Source organism: Ammospiza caudacuta, chromosome 3, assembly GCF_027887145.1.
Source record: "Ammospiza caudacuta isolate bAmmCau1 chromosome 3, bAmmCau1.pri, whole genome shotgun sequence".
In the NCBI taxonomy this organism is placed as follows: Eukaryota; Metazoa; Chordata; class Aves; order Passeriformes; family Passerellidae; genus Ammospiza; species Ammospiza caudacuta.
In genome coordinates this window covers 102,357,053-102,381,518 of record NC_080595.1, presented here as the reverse complement: position 1 = coordinate 102,381,518, position 24,466 = coordinate 102,357,053, and the positions used below count along the sequence as shown (strand labels likewise).

The following is a 24,466-nucleotide window of genomic DNA, read 5'->3' as shown; positions in this document are numbered from 1 at the left end:
TTTAAGAGTCTCACGTTTACAAATAGACATGTTTTGAGCTCAGAACTACTGTTAACTATGTCAGTGAAAAGTCATTGTTGAGATACACTACTCAGCTGAATGTTTCAGAAGTACCCTGATTTCATGAATGACAGATCTCCATGTCTGGATCATGCAGTTTTGTCTCCAGTGTTAGTTGAATTTCCTCTGTGGTCAGCTGTTTAACATCACCCAATCATTTTGTCAAGTTTATGTTTGTCTCTTTAAAGAACATGAGTGATGAAAATGATGATTATTAGGAGACAGTCTTTGAAGAAAAATAGTCAGACAATATCAATCAAAAATGGAAGATGAGTATGTCATTCTTGTGAAGGAAAAGGCAGAACAAGCAGTTCAATCACTCAATCAGTCGATCCCAAGAGAATTCTGTACACCAAAACCCAACATTCTCTATAAATCATTTACCCAAATAAAAAACAAAACAACATTTTAAAAAAAAACAAAACAAAACAAAAAAAACCCCAAAACCAAACAACCCCCCAAAAAACCCCAACAAAACAAGACTCAGCTTATTTTCTATACAAGTAATCGCTTTGAAGATGTATATAAGAAAAAATTCTGAAACCATCTGTAAAGAGAATGCCTGTGTAATACTATTTTTAGTAAAATAAAGAGGCCACAATGTAGATACAATCTTCATAATAAAATGTTGCACTTCTGTAACTTTGGACTTTTTTGTGAATGTTTTAAAATAATAGGATAGGAAACTTATGGCATCCCCAAAACATCACTACAAACAATAAGAATGCCAGAGACTTTGACAGGTTTGTCCAATATGCATTTTAGTCTAAAAACATCTAGATGCACAGAAAAAGAAGCACTCAGAAAACATGTGAACTAGGAAAAAAGAATCAAAGTCCCCGTGGAGTAAGGCAAATTATCTTTCTCTCCTGCTGACTAGCCAAGGAAGAAGGGAAGATTGGCATTAGAATCAGAGATTACTGCACACAATATGAGGCATATGAAATTGTACACTCTGGAAAACTGAAAACCCAGCTAAATGAAAGTGAAGTTTTCTTTACTGGATGTGAAAGATGGTGGGAAAAATTCTTTTGAGAGAAAAGAGTAATTTTGCAGTTACATATAAATGCAATTAAGAAAGGATGTTGCAGTAAATACAAGAAAAATAGAAGGGAATACATGAAATGAAAAAATCTTAATAATTAAAATTATTATATTCCCAATATTCTTACCATTTTAGAAGCATTAACAAGGAAAGAAGTTTGATATATGCATTATTCAGAAGCTCTTTCTACTCACCTTGGGACACTTCTCCTGCATGTAAATCAGGAGAGACATGTTTAGACCAAAGTTCCATAGACACAGCCAGTGCTGATGGAAGGTCGTTGTCTAAAATTTCAGCAGGAAACACTTCAGCCACTTCACTGAGAATTTTCTTGCTTTGGGGCACAGTAGGTAAACAGGTGATATTGTTTATTCCATCAACACAAAGAAACCCAGTGGAGCAGGGCTGTATAAGGCAATCATTGTAATTAAGCTCACAGCTTCGTCCCTGAAAGAGAGTTTTCAATAAAAGGACATATTTTGACGACAATTTACATTTTATAGTGACGTTAGTTACAATTATTGCTGTCTTTTGATTCTAAAATATTTTTTGCTTATATTAAGCTGTTTACACTTTCAAAAGGAAATACCATGTGGAAAATATTCCTTAACTAATATAATAGTATAGTTGCATATTTTAAATTTTAACTGAGTAACATTTTGACTCTAATTATCAAGAAAATAATTTCTTTACAGATTTGTAATTGCATAGTATCAAAGACAATATTGTTACCAGTATTAAAAACTGGTTCAAATAATGATCTTCATATAGAATATAGGTATACTTTTTTTCATATAGAATGTAGAATACTTTTTACAGAGGACTTTGCTGACTAAAAATCTATGGCTTGCTCTGACTTGCAAGCTAATGTTCTTTCCTTTTGTACACTGCAGTCCATTGTTTGTTGTCTGTTGTTACCAAATCTGCCCACAGCTCCCTGTTAATACCTTGCATTCACAGATAGTGCTTAGAAAAGAAAAATATATAGTAGCAGTCTCAAATTGGACCAGGTATTCATTTCCTAATTTTTTATCGAGAGTAACAATTCATGGGAAGTCGGAAATATCCTCCCTAGTAATAAAGCAAAAATGATCATATTCAGTGGTCTGTGAAAAAGGCAAGGAATAATTATGTGAATTAAATGCATTCTTGAAGTGTGAAATAAATATATTCTGAAGTCAGGCCTGGGTTCATTTTATTTTCACTTCTGTTGCAATGAACTAATGGACTACATGAAGGAAGACAGCTAACAGCTATCCTAGAAGGATACTACATGTTTGATAACTATTTAAAATATGTACATTTCATCCCTGAAGACATACATCTCTTACAACATATCATCAGGATATAATTTTTAACTGAATCTTCTCCTGCAATTGGAGCACGTGTTAAAAAATCCAAGCCTTCTCTAGAGCTCAAAAAGCATGTATTCATTACACACTTTCCTTCAGACAAATACTTAAAAAGTCTTTCATGTCTACATAGCTAACTATTTACACAGAATTTGGGACAACTTGTATTTTATGAGATCTCTGTCAACTCTATTATATTGATTTATGATATTAAGAAACAATAGGAAGGACAAGAGAGAGAGAGAAAGAAATGTAGGCATGAAAACTGAAATTACTTTTTTAATAATTAGTATAAATTATTCGGGGTTTAAAACAGAAACCCCGAATAAGTTGATGGGTTTTGAGTAATTTTGATACATTCATGTTTGTTTCAATCAACTTCTTAATTTATTTTGGCAAGCAGACAAGCTATCTGGTAAATTCATGGCATCTTATAAAATCACTCACTGCGTCGGTATTCCAAAGCACAAAGGAAAAACAGACCAATTAATATGTCAGTTCCCATGCATTTCCTTCTTGCTCTTTTCTAATTCCACACATAGAACAAATGATCAGTTTGAGCAGGCTCATAATCGTTTTTAATCCTATAAAACTTATGTTTCATTCTGACTTTCCTGCGACAGATTAGTACATTTTTATGACTACTACATTTAATGGCAAAGAGCATTTGATTACGATTTTATGACTCATAGAAACAAAGCAGATGTGGATAACCTCCAGTGTGCATGAAGGGTACATTAAGTAGCCATAGATAAATTTGATAGCACTGAAAGTGCCTGTAAATGCTTTAGCAGTTTCCATGCAGGGGGATGGAATCATTTAGCTTGTGCAGATTTGTACTTTAAAGTAGGTATATATCTACAGATGGTTCCACTTAAAAGGTAAACACTTATTTCATATACCACTGGCTATGCTTTTCTTCTGAAAATTTATGAGAGATTTCACATTCTATGCTTTATGATCCATACTTTGGGTAACAGTACAGACACAGACTACAGAAGATTTACATACACACTCTAGCTGGAGTTCTTTGAATACTTATTTCTCTGTGAGTTTTGCTGTTTCCACTCCATACCTACTCATTCTTAGGAACCAGAACCCATTGGGACCTAACAAATATACCGCTTGAGGTGTTTAGACCATAATTTCTTATCCTTGACACTGAAGATAGGTATATTAAAAATGTTTCTATGTTGGTCTCCCACCATGTTTTCCTACTTTTATATTCCTTCCCAAAGCATAGTGGAATTGGAGGCACTGAAGATGGAAAAATGAATAATAGAATAAAAGGCAAAGATGATACATCTTAAATTTCAGCTGCTTCACAGGCTTGTTACTTTTCCTTCTGCAAGGGCTTGCTTGTTCTGAAATAATGTACAATTAATACTCAAGCTATGTACTAATAGAAAAACTGCCCCCATGGGTCAAATATCTATCTAGCTCCATCATCAGTGAGCTGTTATTGAATACTTTGGGAAGAAAACAGGAAGAAAACAAGCAGAGCTAGCATCTGGTAACTCACCAAATATACCATTCCAACTTTTGACAATAAGTAAATCAAAGACTCCCTGGGCCAGGATAACATTCAGAAGAGTAATATGAATAACAATTAATCTATCGTCCTTCTAACCCATTTTTGGGTTTATTTGTACTTCTGGTCTCTACAGTGTCACACAACACTGACTTGTACCAATAAATTTTGCACTAATTGAAAAAATAATTTCTCTAAACAGATTTTAATCTTTCTCTCTGGTGGTTTTATTTGGTATTCAGAAGATTTTTTTGGGGTTTTTTTGGTGAGACATAAATGGTACAAAAAATTGTGAACCTGATCTTCTCCATTACAATTGTTCATGTAAGATAAGCATGAATATTTAAGGAAAAAAATGAGATTATTGTAACATAAGGGTCAACCTGTTTTCTGTATAAAAAGACTATGGCCTTCAAGTGATGTATCCTTCATCACTACTTGGCATTGTTTTGAAAGCCAATCTGCTTTAGAAGACAAAAAGGCAGCAGTTACTGTGCTCTGTGGGAAGTATCAATGTTACCCTTACTAGTCTGTAAAATCCACCTTTCAAAAATGGTATTAATTTTTATGAGATAGTTTTTTCCTTCTCAGGATCGTTTGTCAGTAAATTCAGTCAGATTATTTGCATTGTTCAGATCTATTTCTGCCTACCAAGCCCTTATGGTAAAATACAGACTTTACAAAATTGTAGACAGAGTCGCTGGAACAGGAAGAAATTCCTGGTGAATTCCTTGAACAAAGCATAAGTCACTTCTGTAAATCCATTCCATTCCATTCCATTCCATTCCATTCCATTCAAGAAGTATATGAACAATTCTGAGCAAGCTTAAAAAGAAAAAGTATTTTCTGTGCAATGTTGAACAGCCAGGTAAAAGGAAAGATAAGAGAAATTTCAGCATCTCACCACAAATCCTGGCTTGCAAAAACAGGAATAACCAAAGCTGGGCTCCTTTTGAACACAGATACCGTGTATGCAGGGGTTGGATATGCACTCATCAACATCCAACTCACAATGGAGGCCTTCCCATCCTGTCAGAAAACAAAAGCAAAGCAAACCCCAAAGCAAGACTCATTAAAATCTGTATCCACTTACTGAGTGTAAATGGAACAAAGGTATGGGTAACTATCATCCATTTTCATATATATTATGGGATGAATATGAAATTTTTTGGGCTGTGGTTTCTCAGAGTAGAAAAAAATAAAGGAAAAAAGTTAAAAAGAGAAACTCTGAGATTACTGTACCAGATCAATGAGGAGGATATTTTCTGAGCAAATACTTTGTGTTTGAACACTTGAGATTCTGTCTTCTCACAGTTCATTAGTCAGATAACTGGATATTTTATTGATATACATTTCTTACAAAAATCTCCTTTACAAGAAAGTGCACCATAAATTAGAGGCCAAATTCTCATCTTGAAGCTGTGTTTTAGGTCATGTAATTTAAGCCCGTCTTGAACTTGCTCCTTGTAGGCTAAGTTGAAATGGAATCAGTCCATTTGCTTGGTAAATACAAACCCAGAACTCTGTAAAATATGGCCAGTTAATGAAGAGCACTGACTTTCTGCCATGATATTCCCACTGCCCATTACAGATTTGATTTTTCTCCATTTTACTATTTCTAAACAAACTAACAAAGAAAACCCAACAGCCCCACAAGCTCCCTAGCAGTCCTGCTGCAAATCTAGTTGTCACTGTTCAGACTTTGCCTCAGAGTATTCATCAAATGGATTCCCCTGTTACATTCCAGTCTTGCTTTAGCTGTCCTGATAGAAGAGCAGCCTGCCCAGTTAAAGACTTCACCATGAGCCTGCTGTTAATTCCAACAGCTGCTGTTGTTGCTTTTGGGCTGTCTGAGGTGCTGTTAGAACACAGTTTGCATCTCTCCATGCTGCTTCTGCACCTGAACAGCCTGAAGCTGCAGGCACAGAACCTGAACATGCATCTATTATTCCAAGGGTATGGGGCTGCTACTGGGACAATAGCTGACAAAATTCATGATCCATTACAAAATGCATTTGTCAGAGATACATCCATTCCCTTTCCTGGTATCACATGCTGTCACCACATGCTTCACTTTGTTCTCTGGAGGTTTTTGGAAAACTGCAATCATCTGCCTTGTTCCTGTTTCAGTCTTGGTACCATCTCTTTTCCATTTCATTAAATTACAACAGGGAATCTGTTGAGGGGTCTATCAGACTATCTCCCAACTTGTTTCCCATTGTTGCCTTTATAGACCAAAAAATCCCCAATCCAGTTCCATATTTCTATAGGTGAAGCTAAGAAGAGAAATATAAGATCCATTATATGTGAACAGTCAAAGCCTGCAAAAAATGCCAATTTTTTCCCTAGGTATTTCTACTTTCTCTCTCTGGATGATATTTTTTTTTCTAGTCCCTTTCTTCAGATGTGCAACTTTGAAAAAAGTTCCTCCTCTCAAAGATTCCCCTGCCTCTCCAAATCCACCTCTTTTCAGAGCTGTAACCTTTACATCTCTTCAGCCATTTTAAAGACTTAAATAACATTGTAAAATACCATATTAATTTTAAAAAATCCTCAAGATATGTAAAAATTATGTATATACTTAATGTATGATTTTTTTATTCTGTGTTTTTACCTAATGGAAGAGTGATTTACAGATCTTTCACCCCTACTAGCACATGGTATTATTAAAAGGAATATAAAAGAAAGTCAGCCATGCTTTGGTTGGGAGGTATTTAAATGTGTTAGCTGTAGCAGTGAGTTCCAAAGCCTCAGAGAACTTTCTCCTACTTATACCAAGAGTTTCCATGTTGCACAGAGACAACAATCACAGTTCTTAGCTAATGAGCAATTTTTAAATGCCTATATTAAAATATCTTTGATGTATTATTTTAATAAGCTTTAAAAATAAGGGAAAAAATGGGCTTGGCAATGTATTCTGTGTTAATGACTAAAAAAAATACATCTTTAAGTTTTTGAGTCATTAATATTGGTGGAGGGGGCTGTGGCCATATGCAGTACCAGGTGGATCTGTAGTACTGAGGTTAGGCCATGACTCTGATTTTTTAAGATCAGAAAGATCTTTATTATCATGAATTCTGTATGAAAAAATAAAAAAAACCTTCACACATTGGTTCATACATCACAACTATAGTGTTTTTCTGAATTATTAAGTATCTGACATTTTAAGAAGTTCTAAAAAATATTAAGCTGTAGTCAATGTACATAATTAGCCTTTAGTACTCATAATTAGCCTTTAGTAAGCCAAAGATACTTAGATTTAAGTCTTATATGTTAGAAAATCATTCCTTATTGTCAATTAAACAAATTAATAAACTGCCTCATTAAATTTCATTATACACATGCAAGTATTTGCTTCAGTATCTTCTATACTATTTTGAATAAGATTTCATACATATAGTTTTGTAAGCTGCATTAAGACAAATTCAGAATGAAAAAAAATGCAAAATGTATTAATATTCAATTTGCTATGCGCTTTTATTTAAATGTAGAACAAGAATGAGTAGAAAGACTCTAGAGAAGTGTAATATATATATGGTCACAACTTCAGTAGAGTTTGCTAACATGTTTTTGCTTGTAAATTGAAACCAACAATGTGAACATATTTTGGCACAAAGTGACTAGATCAGATATATGGAGATAGCATGGTTAACAGAATATTTATCATACAGAATATATTTGAATTATCTCTAAAATAACCAGTAAGAAACCTTGTTGCAGTATTATCTCAGAAATCATTCAGCAGTGGAAGTGAGTAAAATAGTAGATTTAAACTGAAAAATTAAAGTTTCAGGAGCCAGGTACTTAAATATTTCTTAATTTAAGAGTAATTTATGGAGCAAGATGCTACTTATGCATATGGATTAGAAATCCTACTTATGTTGAGAAATGGCTTTTTATTAGCAGACATGACAGGAGATTGTAAGTATTCCTGAACAGATTAAATTTGTGATTGCATGAAAATGCAGACTGACTGTGACCTTTGCTTTTGTAAAATTTTGATAAACATTTGTAAAATATTTTGATGAATACTAAATCTCTTACATTTGCATCAACCACTTGACCTGTTTTAGTTGATCTCTGTCATAATTAGGAAACAGTTCCCATTTTTTAAGCAAGTGCCTTTTTTTCATTCTCTTTATAATCTTTAAAAAAATTTCTCTTAATCCCAGCCAGCAGAATAAACTTGTAATCTTGTATTGTAATACCAATAAGGTATGCCTTACAACACCAACACTAAGGATAATAATAAAAATGCTATTTAAAATCTTCAGAATTTCTTCTCAATTTCATTCTATAGGTAGTGAAATTATTTTGCTGTTAAGCAGTGAGTATTTGACAACTTAGTCAGCAAATTACATTAGTAAAGAGCATAAACAATAAACCTGGCTCTAGATAATACTTCAGACTCCCTCAGTGAGCTGGCCTTAATTTGAAGGCTTTCTCATATCCTTACTGGAGTAGTTAATTCTCTTTAGATTTCATTCAAAAATCTTGCCAAAGAGATAGCATTTTTGCAGCTTACAGTTCATAAATAACAAAACAGCTTGATTTGGTTTACCAATTTTCTCACTAGTAACACTGATAATTCAAAAATATCATTGCTTAAGATTGCTCTGTCATATGGCAGTTACCTTGTTGACATTTACAAGTGTATCTATTGATATGATCAGTACAGGTCGAGCCATGTAGACAAGGTGATGAATTACACTCATTAACTTCTATTTCACAAAATTGTCCAGAAAATCCAGCAAGACACCTGAAGAAAACAACATTTCAAAGTGTTATACTATACATAAATATAATATAAAATAGACCTTGTGTGGAAACAATGTGTCTAAAATATGTGCATTTACAAGACATCATATATTACTTTCTGTTTCAAGGTATTTTACTGGAACACTTCCAAGCTTCATGTTGTGATACATGCTGATCTTTTAAGGGATTTACGATGGCAAAACCCATCCAAAAATTTTACATCTGGACCATAATCAAGCATAACAGTCCCAATTACAGTGCAGTGGTTCTATCAAGGTGAATACAAACCTTTCTTTAGGTGCCCTTGGGAGATTGTCTACTAAAATAATTTAGCTAAGTAACTGCAGCCTATGTTTGAAAAACTGCTTGCTGACAACTGTGTACTATCAAATATAAACTGCAGCATAAAAGCTAATCTTCAGGACTCAAGCTTTAATTATTATTGTAGGTATAAAATATTAGTTTTCTTTAAAAAAACTCTTCTGTATTTTTGTGGTTGTAAATTCTATGTGATAACTGATATCAAAGTAGTTCCATATGATTTCAACATATAGCTTACAAGACTTACAAGATCTTTATTGAAGTGCAAAAATCCTACTAATCTCATTATTAAAACATGTCTTTGTGTGTATACACACAGCTTTACAGATATATGCAAATATGTTCTAAAATATACGGTCCCATAATGATATTAATAAAATTTACTCTTTTGAGATATGTTGTACATGGATATACTTCACATGAGACAATGTTTTCAAAAACTCCTTTCAGTAACTCGGTCATGCACGCCTTGTATGTTGTCTTGGGTCTACTGAAAAGCATAAAGGTTTATGTCTCACTTAGGAGGATGAGTATATTAGCAGAGTAAATCCAAGCAGCCATGCCACCTACTCCTCAAGATGCTGCATTGAGTGAATTCAACATTTTCAATTAGAATGAGTACCTACCTTAGCTTTCCAGATTGTGAAGCAAAAGAGGAGGATGGACCATGAAACCCATGTGTGAGACCCCTCCTGGAGGATTATTACACTATGTATCAGGAATTATACTTTGGTTTACTTTTGCTATTAGACTAAGTTTGTTTCATTTCATATGGAATACACTCTGGGTAATGGCAATTTGGAATCTACCAAAAAAATAACAACAGAACAGATTTGTCAAAGTCCACATCAACCACAGATGACAGCTATGTCGTACTGCTTGGAAAATAAACTGAAGCACACACTACTGTTTTTCAAATATCTAGTCATAATATATGAGAGAAAAAGCATGAAAAATGCACCTTGGTGAGTGCGCCATAAGCCCGCCTGTTTTTTGGTTGAAAAACATTTTTAAAAAATCACTGAGAAGATACAGTTTGGTCCTTTGATCCTATATGTAAATGTCAAAGCCCAGTAGTTAGAGCACAACTTCGCATACCCAACATGAATCACCCTGGCATTCTCCTATGCTCGGTGGAATATGGAATGCAGAGGATGATTCTGCTCATGGAAATCTTAAGTACTTTTCTTCATATACCTTTGTTTTTAGACTGTCTACAGAGCATATTAAGGAAAAGAAAATTAACAGATTAATTAAAATATCCAAAAAAACCAAATTGAAGGGAAAAAATTTTCCCTGATATGAAAAGGATGGAGAGAATATTCTACTAGGGGAAAAAGGCAACTAGACACAGGGAATACTATGCCAGTTTAAATTCAATTTAACTTTATGCTTTGGTGCAATTATATGTATTTTATCTTAACAATAAAAAAACATTTACAGAATAAACTGGAAAAAATGTACAATTATGTAAAATATCTGGACAGAACAACTTATCTAATGTGTATCTAATGTGTGTGTCTGTAAAAGTCAAACATTGAATAAAGGTCTTTTTAAGAACTCTCCTGTTGGCTGCTTCGATTGGGCACATTTTGATATGTGGTGTGTATACTTGCTGAGTAGTAGACACCAATAAAGACTAGAACAGTCTTTACTGATCTCCTGTGGTCATAACTATTTGAAGCAGGAATGATTAGTGAAGCAGGTTGCTATAACTCCCATGGAGAATCAATAGTATGGAATCAGCTAGATATTGCAGGTTACAGCCTGGATGAACTCTGTGAAATTTCCTACCCAGAAAAGCTTGAGACTTCAGAGACTCAAGGCTCTACAAAGCCTTGAAACTTCAGAGATATAAACTACATAACTATGGGCCTAACTCATACTTTCACTGAGGCAGAAAAGTATATATATTTATCTATGTGTGTACATATAAAGGTTTGGCAAAATAACCTATTTTGTACTGCAAGCTTTCCAAATATTTATTAAATTTATAATACCATATTAAGTGATTGTGGCACCACCAGAAATAGAAAAGTTTTGCGAATAGGACTTTTCTTTCAAATTGAAATTTAGATGAAAGGCTTAAACCCATGAAAGCACCTAGATATCCAGTATATCGAGTCTTACATATATCAAAATATACAAGGTGCTGTGTTTCCAGTGTCAGATAATCATTCAACTTACAGAATACTTTAGAATATTGGAAGTATTTAGCATAATGATGTGTTATATTTTTTTGGTAAAAACTGGAATATCACAGTATTCAGTTTGCCTCTGTTCAAAAAACATGTTGTGATATAAAAAATGCTTCATCACTGCAAAGACAGCCATGCTATTACCTAAATTATTTGAGCAATTATGAAGCAACTAAAAGTAAGCTAAAACAACAGCTTAGTATCAGCAGCTTTCACAAATTTCCCAAAATTGCAATGAACTTTACACTTTGTTAAGAGTTTAAAGAATTTAACTTAGGATTTGACTCCAATAATTTCTTAGCATTTTATTCACTCCCACCTTCCTTCATATCTACTCCTCTAAAAAAAATAAAAAAGTTTTTGTTCTGCCTTTCCACATTCTTACTTCCCTTCTGTCATTTCTTCTAGAACATTAGAAGGGATAGAAACAGTAGAATTTAAATACAACTGATATTAGAAAGTTGAAGTAGGTATGAAATACAGTTCTTGTTACTATAAATAGAAGTAAACATATCTGAAACACTTTGGAACATATTTCTATGTGTTGTTTGGGACATGGACATTCTACAAAAAAACCCCAGAGGCTTTTAGATAGCTTTTATATGAAGGTATGATCACTGCAAATCTTGTATGTTGATTACCATGTAATAGAAAACAATGTATGTCTTTGTAAGTAAATACATATCTAGGTTTATCAGCAAATAGCTCTGAGGGCTTACCTAACAAAGTAAGCTGGTGCACTGGGAAGTCTGAGCTTTTAAACTTACAGAAGGATCAACATAAGATCAATAGTTTTGTTCTGAAAGGCAGAAAAAGTAGTGCTCATTTGCTGTAAGAATAATGCATTCACAATTTATTTATGACCAGTTTTAGGGATGTTGACAAAGATCTTTCTCTTTTCTGTCATTCCACGCAGATTTTTTCATCTCATATAAGATGCTGACATACTGCGGTGCAAATATAATCCCTTTTATGTTGTGCCTTTATATCAATCATTATCAGGAGTAATTATCTTAATTTGAGCATATGCCAAAGCAGCAAATGAACAAAAGACTGAAAAGACAGAATTAAATGAAGGATTTTGATCTATGACAATTCTTACTGCAGTCACAATAATTTTTTTCTGTGTTAGTATACTTTCAGCCTCAGAGAAAATCTAAAAGAATCCAAACATCAGCCACATTTTTCTCTACAACATCAATTTATATCCTCTAGTAACTCCTGTTCTTTGAGTCTGTTTTGTATCTCATCATTTGAGTCCATTTTTTAAACCTGTACCCTTTTCTTTCTCTCACCCTCTCTTTCTTCATCTGCCTTGTGACCTTTTACAGTTTATGAATAATTTGTGTATCAGTGAGATATGAGGTTCAGAAAAAACATGGTTTCTACAACACAGAAGTTTATTAGGTTTATCTGGAGCAATGATTAACAGCAATTGTACTTAGAAGAGAATGTTTATGCTATAACCTTTACCTGCTTATGTGACTCAGTCAACCTGGTAAAATCAATGAATTTTGTGGACCAGTCCACACTATGAAATTTTTTGGAGACATCAGTTTTTCTTTGTGAGTGTTAACCTTGATGACTTTGTTAATGTTTTGCTAATACCTCCAGGTTAGATAATGAGGATGTTGGGCAGAATAATAGATGAATGTGAAAAGCACATCTCCTGAGCAAATGCCTTAGCTAAAACTGTATTGTAAATGTGGAATGTCTTTTGACATTAGTCATGATTTTTTTTTCCTAAATCTGCATTTTCTGTCCAAAATAAATCTATTTAACTGCTTTACTGTAACAGGCCAGATTTGTCACTGCAAATTTACAGTGGGATTGCTATACATTATTAACAAGCTATGAAAAGTCACTGGCTAAATGTCATGGACGCTGAGATATAGCAGCACCTTGGGATTCATATAGCAAACAGTTTAGTTTCAATCATCTTGGATCACAAGGTGCCTTGACATTTGCAAGGCAACTTTTTCCTTTTCAACTTCCAGTGGAATCACACCTCTATTATCTCAATCATAATTCTTAACTTCAAATGGGATAGAAAGTTTTACTGTCTAAATTAAAGAAGTGAAAAATCGATAAAACATGGACCTTATAATTCATTTAATCAATGCTCATATGCCAGCTTGGAAAGGAAAAAAGGAAGAGCAAGGAAAACTAGATAATTGTCATGGTTTCGGCCTGGCAAAGCCAGAGCCCCCATGAGTATACCCTCTCCCTGGTGTCTGCTGTGAGATGTGACCAGGAATAAGCAAAGCAGGCTCCAGCTTAAACATAAAGAAAAGTTAACTAAACTACACAAACAATTACTAAACTACACACAAAAGAAAAAGAAAACACAAGGAAAATGAAAACCTCACAAAAACACTCTCCTCCTCCTCCCCCCTAAATTCCCAATACAATACATCTTCCAAAATCACCAGTTCTGGGTCCAGCACCACCCTTTAGAATGCTCAACTTTCAGTTCCTCAAGAGGAGAGGGAGTCCTTCTGTGTGTTGTGGTGGCCTCTTCCGTCCTTGTTCCGGTGCTCTCACCACCGAACAGGAACCAGGGCTGCTTCCAGGGTTGTCTTTTTAAGGATGCTTTGTCCAGTTCCAGAAAAGCACAGTCTTTCATCTTTGGGACATCTGTCCCCCCCATATTTTATATACCCCCTGGGGCCGAGGGGTACCCACACTGAATCTTCTTTGGCTCTGGGACATTTCTCCCCCTGGACTCAGTCTCTGTATCTCACGGAAACATGGCTCTGTCCATGGCTACACAAAAGAGTCCAGCATAAAATGCTACTCCATCTTCTCCATTCTTCTAACATCTCTCACTCTCTCTTTGGTCCAGACTTCCATCACTCGCTCATTTCCTTCATCCTCCTCCACTCTTATCCCTCGTCTAGGAAGGGTTAATGTTCTGTAAGGTTTTCATTGCCCAAAAAGGGTTAAAAACTCCTCCAAGCGGCTGGACTCCTGGCTGCGCACCCCCCATCTCCTCAGCCAGGCTGCCTGCTGCCAGCACATGTTTAATGAATTTCAAGGTAATGGCACACAAACACAGGCTGCACTCTCTCTCTCTCTGTCTGTCTCCAAGGGGGGGGGATGGCTGCCTGATGTCTCTTGGGGCTCCTCCACCCTTCCATCCTCAAGGGCCTCCTCACCCCCCATGTCTGTCCAGCCCCAGGCCTACCGCATGGCTGCCCCTCTCCCGCCCAGCAGCAGCGGCTGAACGGGGGAGGGAGATCCGACCTCTTTCCCTCGAAGTCCCAAGAAGAACCTCCGAGGGCCGAAGCTCTGCTTTTAACCCCTGTGTGTTCTCAGAGGTGTGTCCAAAACCCACTGGCTACACCAGGTGCCAATATCAAAATCCAAGCACCCATTGGTTTGACCACAGCATCCCAGAATTCCCACTTCTTCCTGGTCAAACCACCACAATAATTTAACCAGCCTCAGAATTATTAGAGACATTTCCTGTGAAATACATGACCCTCAGCACTACTGAGGCACGACCTTCATGAGAAGTATTAGCACTACAAACTTCTGCAGAATCTTTTTAATTTTAAAGAAAAAATGAGTAAGAGCACTGATTAATTTTAAATATACCTACCATTATAACATGATTTCTTAAAGCTTTAAATTCTTGGCAGGGGGGAATTTTTCTAGAGTGATAAATTAAAAATTCAGTCTTTATCATACTTTACTCTCTAACAGCTAACCTTTTAGATAGTAAATTTCAATTTACTGGAAACCAATGCATCATTTTTACCCTTTTAAGTAGGGTTATTCACAGACAAAATATAAAAAAACCAAACATCATTTTATTTAAGTGATTTTTTTCTCTCAAGATACACAAGAACAAACCAAAATCCTGGCCCTATCAACATTGGTTTGAAAAATGAAATGTCTCATTTGAAAGTTACAATGCGATGTTCACAAAGATTTGAGTGTTCAGATCTTTTTATTTCTTTCAAATTCGTTGCTCTAATTTATGTGTGTTCTTTTTTCTTATCTTACACATCTGCCTGTCTATATTAGCTCAATACACACATAAAAAAATGTTGCCTCATAAATGAATATATATTCATATATATGTGCAGTACTGTCCTCAGGTTACAGAATGAGTGACCACAACAACCCATTCCTCATTATCCCTAAACCACCTGGGGAAAGGAGAAAGAAGTACAGAAGTTGGGACAAAGGAGTGAACTTTAGCCTGTGAAAAAGAGATTGATGGAAATTGGAGCAAAGGTGGTTTTTTTGTTTTTTTTTTTTTTTCTCCTGACCATGCTATTCTATTTGAAATTGGCAATAAATTTTCTCTCCCCATCCTACTGAGAAGAAGGAGTGAAAGAGCAGCTGGGTGGCATCTGGTGACCAGCCAAGTTTAGGCCACTATGAGGTTTGATGCCTTTTCAATGATTTCTACATTAGTAGAGAAATTCTTAATTTATTTTCCTACCTCAAGAATTAATTCTGCTTATGACAATTAAGACAAGGCCTCTTCAGGGCTTGCCAGAACCTTGGTAAGGAACCTATCTCAGAAAACACTAATATAACATGAATTTACTCATTAACTGATCTGGAGTTAAGGCACATTCTGTAAAAACTGAAAAACCAAACAAAAACCTTAAAGCAGAATTATAAAATATAATTCTCAGGAGTTATTTTGGTTTGTTTTTTTTCTTCTATTTCTCACAATACCACAGTTTATTACTATAACATTGAACTTGTTCATTTAAAAATCTATTGGCAGTACAACCTGTTATAGCATTCTTGTTTCATCTGTCAGGTTACTGAAACTTTTGTTGTGTTTGTTTCATCAAAAGTGAGATTAATAGCTATGGGCATGTTACTGTGAAGCTGATAGAATAGTCAGAGAGGAAGTTTTTATAATTATCTAATAATGGCCAAGCTCTTCATTGCTTTAGAATTAACTTTTATAGGCAAATTACTTCAACTGAGAAACCTTCTTTTCGAATGTTCCACTATTTCAAGCTTTGCATCATGCATTTTAAACAATTTTCATAGTGAGCTTTACCATGGCCTTCAATGAACACAAAAAATGCTGGACAGGTCATATAATGAGCTTAGCTTGGTAGTCACTGGCAGGTTTTACTGGCCACAGATTTTGGGTTTTTATCATATTACACTCAGATATAGGAATTCCTTAAGAAATACTGAAAAAAGGAAGGTATCACGTGAAAGTAGATTATCTGCTGTGTGATCATCCATCTAGTCTGAAGACTGTGGATGCTGCTGACGAAGCAGCAGACAACCCAATCAATGTGTATGATCTTAAATAAATAAACAAATATGTGCTCTACTGCTCTTGGAATCTGAAAAACTGAGGGGAGAAAAAAAGAACATTGACTTCTGTGTCCACATGTGTGTGAACTCAGTGGTTTCTGAGATCCTATGTTGGATCAGCATGGATCTTTTTGGTACTGTGGTTTCACTAATGGGTTAAATTGATTGTCTTCCTAAGAAAAATGGCTCTGAGTTCAAAGTAATATGACTCAGCTGCCTTATCACTAATACTACTGAAAATTTCTTCTCCTGATGTACTTTGAAGCATGTTTCTATGGAGAGAACTTGAGAAAGCAGCCACTAAGGAATTTACACAAATCTCCTGAGAGCTTTTCTCAGATTATTATCTCTAAAACCATTCCCAAAAGTGATGCTGTGATTGTTAATTTTCGAACACTGATAATAAAGCTTTCTCCAAGCTACAAGTATAGCATATCATATTGCCTTTTTTATTTCCTTTTCCTCTGTATTCTCCTTGGACGTGTTGTCTAGAATGAAGCAAGTTTATTTACTCTGAAGAAAAATTTCCCATAGAATTAAGTAAAAAGACATTATATCTCTCCATGGTGGTCAGGAAATGTTTTTTTCTATTTTAAAGAATATTCAATAGTAATCAAAAAGAAAAAAATAGAATTAGCATGTTGTAGTGTGTTCATTAGCATGCTTGAGTAGATACTCTGTTTTAAAGGGTATTCCACTTATTCATCTAAAGTTCTGTTCTTATCATATCAGAATCACAGTCCCCACTACAGATCTATAATCTGAAATAACAAGATATATCTTTTTTTATTTTTGTTGTCTTTCTTAGATTATGGGAAAAATCATTCAATTATTAGTGTAATTTAGAGTGGTATGAAAATAGTTATTAGTGAAAAATTAATTTGAAAAGAGCAGTACCCTATATAGTCGAAGAATCTCAAGTTCAGATCTTGTAAACTTTCTGGTTCTGATAGTCAGGAACCTCTCATATTCATCATTAGTTTATATTGGATATCTTTGTAAACGTAAAATGAATTTTAAAAGTGTAATTAATAGTGCCATTCTCTTGGAGAACTTCTTTTAGAACAGGAGCAACAAACCACAAGGTTGGAACCTTATCCATGTGTTAACTTTTAACAGACCCATATTTTCACTAACAATGAGACCTTATCATAGGCTTACAAGAGTGTCTGATTGGTTTAATATATCAGACATTGATTTTATATATCAGACATTTGATATATAATTATAAATGTATAATTAGCTATGATTTATACTCACAGGGGTAAATTTAAGAAAGAATGAACTGATACATCAACACTTTTTAAGGAATGAAGGAAACAGAAGAAATTTATTCTTTATCCCCTTGGAAAGGTGACCCTATCAGCATATTGAACTGGATATACTCTAGCGCAAGGCATCCTTCTTCACACAGCAGGAATGTTGCATGCAAACCCCAGAACAGATTCAGATTGTTTAAACAGGATTGGAGTTGGAAGATTTGCAACTTTTCAGCTTTCTTTTTTTCATCTTTCTTCTTAACTTTTTAAAGAGTTAATGGAACAGAGAACTAATTATGTCTACAGAAAAAAAGAAAAAGACCATGGAATCATAGGACAGTAAGGACTATTTTAAGAGCTTTATTCCTGACTATAATAATATAAGTGCAATGTGGACTATATAAAACAGGTTTTTAACTACTCTGAACACACAGTGTTACCCTTGAAATTGCTGACGCTTTAATTAATTAAACTCATTAATGTATGTCAAATTAAAGTCTTTATTTTCAAAGAATATTTTGGGACAATCACAACGGATAATAAACATTTGATAATAAAAAGTTCCATTCTTTCTAAGGTCATTCTCATTACAAGAGATGTTAAACTTTCTCAGTCCACTTGGATTCAGTCTTTATTTTCCCTATGAGAAAAGCAGATTTTACTGCCAGTAAAAGCTCCCACTGTGCTTAACATGGACGTTCTTATTAAGTGATAAATTATGTACTTGCTAAATCACAGTTGGTGGGGTGTGACAGCGTTAAAGGAAAGGTTAATCTGTGGAATATCAGGCTACAATGAATACAGTAAAATAACCAGAATGGCTAAGCCTTGATGAAAATATATTAGAGCTAAGACACTCCTTTCTTTATTTTATTAACCTACCCAGTTGGAAACTATATGCATTTCTTCACACACCAGTAGTGTGGGCAGAATTAAAGGAGGAGCAGGAACGTGTGTGTGTGTGTGTGTGCTTGTGTCCTTGTAGAACTGATGAAAAGCCACCATTCAGCTGTTTGCTAAAATGATCCATATTTGCAGTGAGATTTCATATAGATGAAAGCTAATATCTGGTCAATCCTTTCTCAAACAGAATCTCTCTAAGCTTTTTACTAATAGTCCTTTTACATAAAGGAATAAGTTAGGACAGGTCCTTAGCTGATGTAAACTTCTATAATGTCAGTCTTGACATACCTCTCTGCTATCCAGGCACTCATTCAAAATCCAGGATACAAAAACGCCAGATTAATATCAGATACTATTTTCCTATTCTCCATTTACTTGTCCAATATTCTTGGTTTAAATTAGCTCCTGTGTGTGTCACTGTGTGTACATGACTGTGTTGAGAACCATACACATTAAAATGAAAGATTTTAATTAATAGAGTTTACAAAATCAGAAAAGAGCCCACAAAATGCTAGAAGAGAACAGGAGAAGGGAGCTGTTAAATACAGTTAATTCTTCCGTTGCAAATGTTCTGTACCACTTTAGTTTAATTTTTTAGGTACTATTTAAGACCTCTGCCCTTCCCAACTCTGATAATACAGACAAAACACTCATAGTGCAGAATTGTGAGCACCTCATTAGCAGCCTGCTATTTCTTGTCTAGACCAACCTCTCTACTCTCCATAGTTTATTGCTAGAATCCCCAGGGATCATTTCACAGGGGCTGTCTCAGCTGATTCTTAGTGTTAATAATTTTGGCTGTGAATTGCTAAAAACCAAGTGAAGTGTAAGAAATTCCATTTCAGCATATATTCTCAGTTTTTACAAATAATATCAACACAGTTTTTCCTGTGTCTTACTTTTGTAGTCTTTTAGTTCATAAATATGGTCTTGCTGAACAAGAAACCACAGGGTTTGTTCTTACACTGCAAGGTTGTAGACTGAGGCTTATCAAGCCTGATTTGTCTGGACTTGTTTTCTTGCCTGGAGCTTTGTTTTAGCTTTTTTAGATCTAGTAGACTCTAATTTGTTTGAGTTTTGATTTTCATTGTAAAATGGTATGCTGATATGTCTCTTTTTATAATAATTCCAATATTATAGCTCAGACAGAGATAACAAGTACTATTCCAGTGACACTTTTTGTTGTGCATAGAATAAATTATGGGGTATTGTAGAACAAAATACTGGATAACAGTTGAGATGATACATTTGAAACTGTGTGAAAATGTCTTTAGGATAATAAAAGACAAAGTAATAAAAACAAGCTTCCAACATAAATAACACACACTTTCATTAAAAAATTCAGCTGTAACACAGAAAAAGAAGCAAGGTATAGGAAATGTTAGAAAATGCTTAAAAATGTTCTCTAATATAAGCCCCTCAAGTACAATAAAGAAGAAGCCCCCACTGCATTCCCTTGGCAAAGGATTCAGGATGACAATGCACCATAACCCCTTCTCCCTGAATGAAACAAATGGAAGTATAAAGTTTGTAAGTTTCAGGCATTAAACTATTATTACCATGATTGAACTTCAGTATTTGGATAACTTGCATGGTAAATTTTAGTGCTTCTGTAACTGGATTCATATTACATTTTGGCAAGATTTATGATTCCAATTAGATCTACAGTAAATTTTTGACTACATACAAAGCATGTCGCTTGTCCAGTTGAGACACTAAAGTTTTAATATGACGTACTGGTAGAGGCAAAAGGACTTAAAATTTAATTGAACCTTTTTTTCCCTCAGGTCTTTCTCATGTCAGTAGTGCATTCTACACCTATGGGCTCTGCTGGGTGCTTCTAGTATTAAGCACTAGGAAATTTAGAAAAACTGACAAAAACTAATCCCTTCCTAACACAGACTAACTTACAAAAGTGAACCAATAGTGTCACCTGGAAAAAATGTGACTTCACAGAATACCAGGTTAGAAACAACTTCAAAGACCATCTGATCCAAGATTTCTTGGCAAAACACTCTTTAGACAAGATGCCTCAGCCCCCTGTCCAGTTGAATCTTAAAAGTATCCAATATTGTCCAATCCATCACTTCCCTGTCAAGATTATTCTGATGGCTGATTGTTTTCATTGCAAAAAAATTGTCCTCGTGTGTCCAACAAGAATCTCCTCAGGAGCAATTGTACTCATGACCTCTCATCTTTTCCATGTGATTCCATGAAAAAAGAGTCTCCGTGTTCTTTGTAGCCACCCTTTGGATACTGGAACATGGTAATAAGGCCCTGTAAGCCTCTCACCTGAGCCTTCTTTTCCCAAAACTGACCATACTCAGTTCTTTTAGCCTTTCCTCATAAGGCAGGCTTACCAGTCCATGATAACGACTAATAAATAACTGCTACTGTTTCTTTGGCTGATGTGAGAAATACTAAACTAAAAGTTTTCCCATAGTGGTGGTCAGGGGAGAAGGCTGGTGAACTACCACAGCAAGAACAAACTGTGATATATAAAAAATTGCCTTTAATGAACTGGTAAAACTCATTTAAAATGAAACCTATTCCTTTAGATTTCCCAAAAGCATGATGAGGCAACATTGCAATCTGTCCAGATTACTAGCATCCACAGTGATTTCTGTTGTGCAGACATTTTAGGAGAGCATATAGCTTCATTTAATAGTAGTAGAGAACACTGTCAAGTCAGTTTATTTATCAGGGGACACATTTGACTGCCTTCAATGTAGTTAAAACTCTTAAAAACAGCATTTCCACAGGAAATGTCAGAGCATGTTTGTGAAAGAATGGACAGAGCTATAATAGTTCTTGGAGAGCTAAAAACACAATATAAGATATTAGTGGGAAAAGAAAGAACTGGGAAGAACCATCTTAGTGCAAGCATTCTATTGACTGTGTTATTTGTAAAGTACTTATTCCTTATTCCAGATGACTGTTGAAGAATCCTGTAGAACAATACTGCATGTTGCTTCTTGGAAAAGTTGTACAGATGTTAATGGGGAAGAAGTAAGAGGTGATTTTTAACTAAGAGCTCCACACGGTAACTAGAACCTTAGTTGATTTTCATCTTATACTGTATAAATGCACGATCCTGCTTAGAAACAAAAACATCTCTAGACTTTGTAAATATTGTATACCTTCCATAACACATGCACAGACAGTAAAGCTCTTGGTAAAAGCAGAAAGCTAAAACAGATATTAAGGATAAACATGAACAATATTAAAACTGTTACTCGCAATTTCTAGTGTAGATGTGACTACACTACTACTCTAGCGTGAGTGGCTGCCGTAAAGAAACCCAAGTGGACCCAAACAATGAGAAGAAGAAGCCCCTGCCAGCAGCATCGTGTTCTTCCTCACAGAGAAGTCATCAGCATCCTCATGGCTTCTCACAGCCTACATCACATTTTGCATAAGAAAGACTTTAAATGTCAGCCTTTATTGGAGAAACATTGGGAGTGTGAGTATAACACCAAATAAAAGGCCGGCTATTAAGAAGAAAAAAAAAAGGAAATTATACAACAACTCTAATTGCATTTGCTAATGTGTTTTTCGGTATAAACTAGACCATTCAGCGCATCAGAATGATAAAACTAGTTAATGGCTCCACTACATATTTTGTGGTTTTTTTCTAACCCAACACTGATTGCAAACCTTTCTAGACAATGAAATGATGCCCACAGGAAAGTTCCCTTGCCTTCAGTCACTTCCATTGCACTCCACAGCTCAATCCACAGTCCAAAATGCATTGCTATGCCTGACTTGGATGAGTTGACAAGCTTGAAGCTACTGTGACACCATCTCTGCAGAAAGTGATATTGGAAGTTAAGACCTCATAATTAAGTACTCAGGAACAACAATCAGCATTTGCATCCAAAGATTTGATTCAACTGATACCCTGTACTTTTATTCATTCTTTCCTGGCATTCACAGAGCTATCATAAATATCTGTTAAGAAAGTCACCCAACACTGCTTTTACTTATTTTATGACTTCTTCAGGCCTTAGTCTCTTGACTCAGCCATGTCCTTGGTCCGTGGTGCTCATGAAGTTGAGCCACTTCTCAGGCACACCGTGAGTTCACAGAAGGGAGAAAAACATAGGGATGACTTAGAATTCCCTGATAACATTCAGGAAAATGCTCTTTAAACATGTCATGGCCTTGTAATAAAATTTATTTTATGAGTAGCAAGTTTGATGTGTGTCTGTCCACTATAAAAATTGGGAAGGAGTGGGGAAAAGACTTGGAAAAGAGGGGCACCCTCCCCTTCCCCACCAGCTGACCTACCATGGAAGAGCTAAGAAGCAGGATCCCACCTATCAGGTAGAGGTTTGGAAAAGCCATTAGCCATGGAAGGCCCTGGAAGCTGCCAGAATGGGTGGATAATCACAGCTTGGATCCATGACATGGATCCAGAGCAAGGCAGAACCTGCCTCAGCAGTGTTGGAACTCTGCAGGGGAAGGAAAGGCTGGTGGATGAAACAGAAAAAAAAACCAAATGAGTCAACCTGGTCCCCAACCTCAGCTCTGAAAAAAAAAAGCACAAAAAGAAGACAAAAATTAAAATAAGTATAAATATCTCCCACAAAAAATTTGGAAGGAACACAAGGAAAAAAAAAAAGAAGAAAAGGCAATCAAAATGTTTGCTGGGATAAATGCTATCTAAATAAGAAAATATCTACAAACTGCTTGAGAATGGGATGTCCACCCTAAAAGCTGTTCTCATAGGAGGGGAAAATACCTACAAAAATCTGCAAAAAAAATACCTTTCTGCCCTTCTCCTGCACCTGGAAGCACTACCTGGATGTACCACCTGAAGAGTTAATGCCATGCACAAGTAGGGGTTGATGAAGGAGAAAACCTTCCCAAAACAGCACTGGAAGTGGAGCACAAATGTGTGGAGTCCATGTTCTGGGGCATCCCCAGAGGAGTTTTAACCAGATGTCAACCAGAAATGTCCTGCTTTTCCCTCACTCTGTGCTGAGGATTAGCTCAGTCACAAGAGACTGAGGAAAGTTCAGATTCTGTAAAGATAACCAAAACCATAACCATTTTGGGGACATGTTTTGCCAGAAGAGAACACTAACGTGCTTCTTCCTCCTTATGCCAGTGAATCAAATTACTGAAAACCATATGTCCAGCTCTGAACTCAAATCCTTTTTTCCCATCTAAACCCCACACCAAACATCAGTCTCCCCAAACCTTCTACAGTACAGTTTTCAGTTGTGTAAAATAGGCCCCAGACACATATTTTATTGTTTTCACTGACACTGGCACTATGCTGAGACACACAGAAAGACCCAAATTGTTCCAACTTTTACAATGTTTATGCCTGCCTTGCACTACTGTTCTCTTATTCCAGACTATTAGGAATGCTGGGACCTTGCACAACTAAATTGATCTGCTTGTTCTTTTGAAGTCAGTAACTGCTCACTAGATAGAAGCCATGAGTAATATGTTTCTCTTTGTACCTCTTGCTGACAACAAGAAAAACATTAATTTAACTGCTTTGGCTGAATGTGAACTAAAGCCTTAAAAAGAAAATGACTTTGCTGCTGTTGCCCTACAACTCTCAAAGAGAAATGAAATACTGCAGGGATTCTAGAACAGTGACTTTCACAGAAGAGAATGATTTCAGATACAATGTGCCAAGCCATAAAAAAATACTAGTTCAGCTTTTATGCATATTATGTCTCCTTTGACCCTGTTCAATTCTTAAAAGGATACATATA

At 35.4% G+C, this 24,466-nt stretch overlaps 1 protein-coding gene across 1 annotated transcript in view; it reads right to left on the bottom strand.

Annotated features, from left to right (window-relative positions):
* Nucleotides 1-24,466, bottom strand: part of EYS (eyes shut homolog) — a 704,807-nt gene that overhangs the window by 328,194 nt on the left and 352,147 nt on the right. Inside the window, exons 30-32 of the mRNA XM_058801756.1 lie at nt 8,623-8,747; nt 4,893-5,017; nt 1,300-1,552 (exon numbers count right to left, since the gene is read on the bottom strand). Coding sequence (XP_058657739.1) covers nt 1,300-1,552; nt 4,893-5,017; nt 8,623-8,747 — 503 coding nt within the window. The remainder of the gene's footprint in view (nt 1-1,299; nt 1,553-4,892; nt 5,018-8,622; nt 8,748-24,466) is intronic.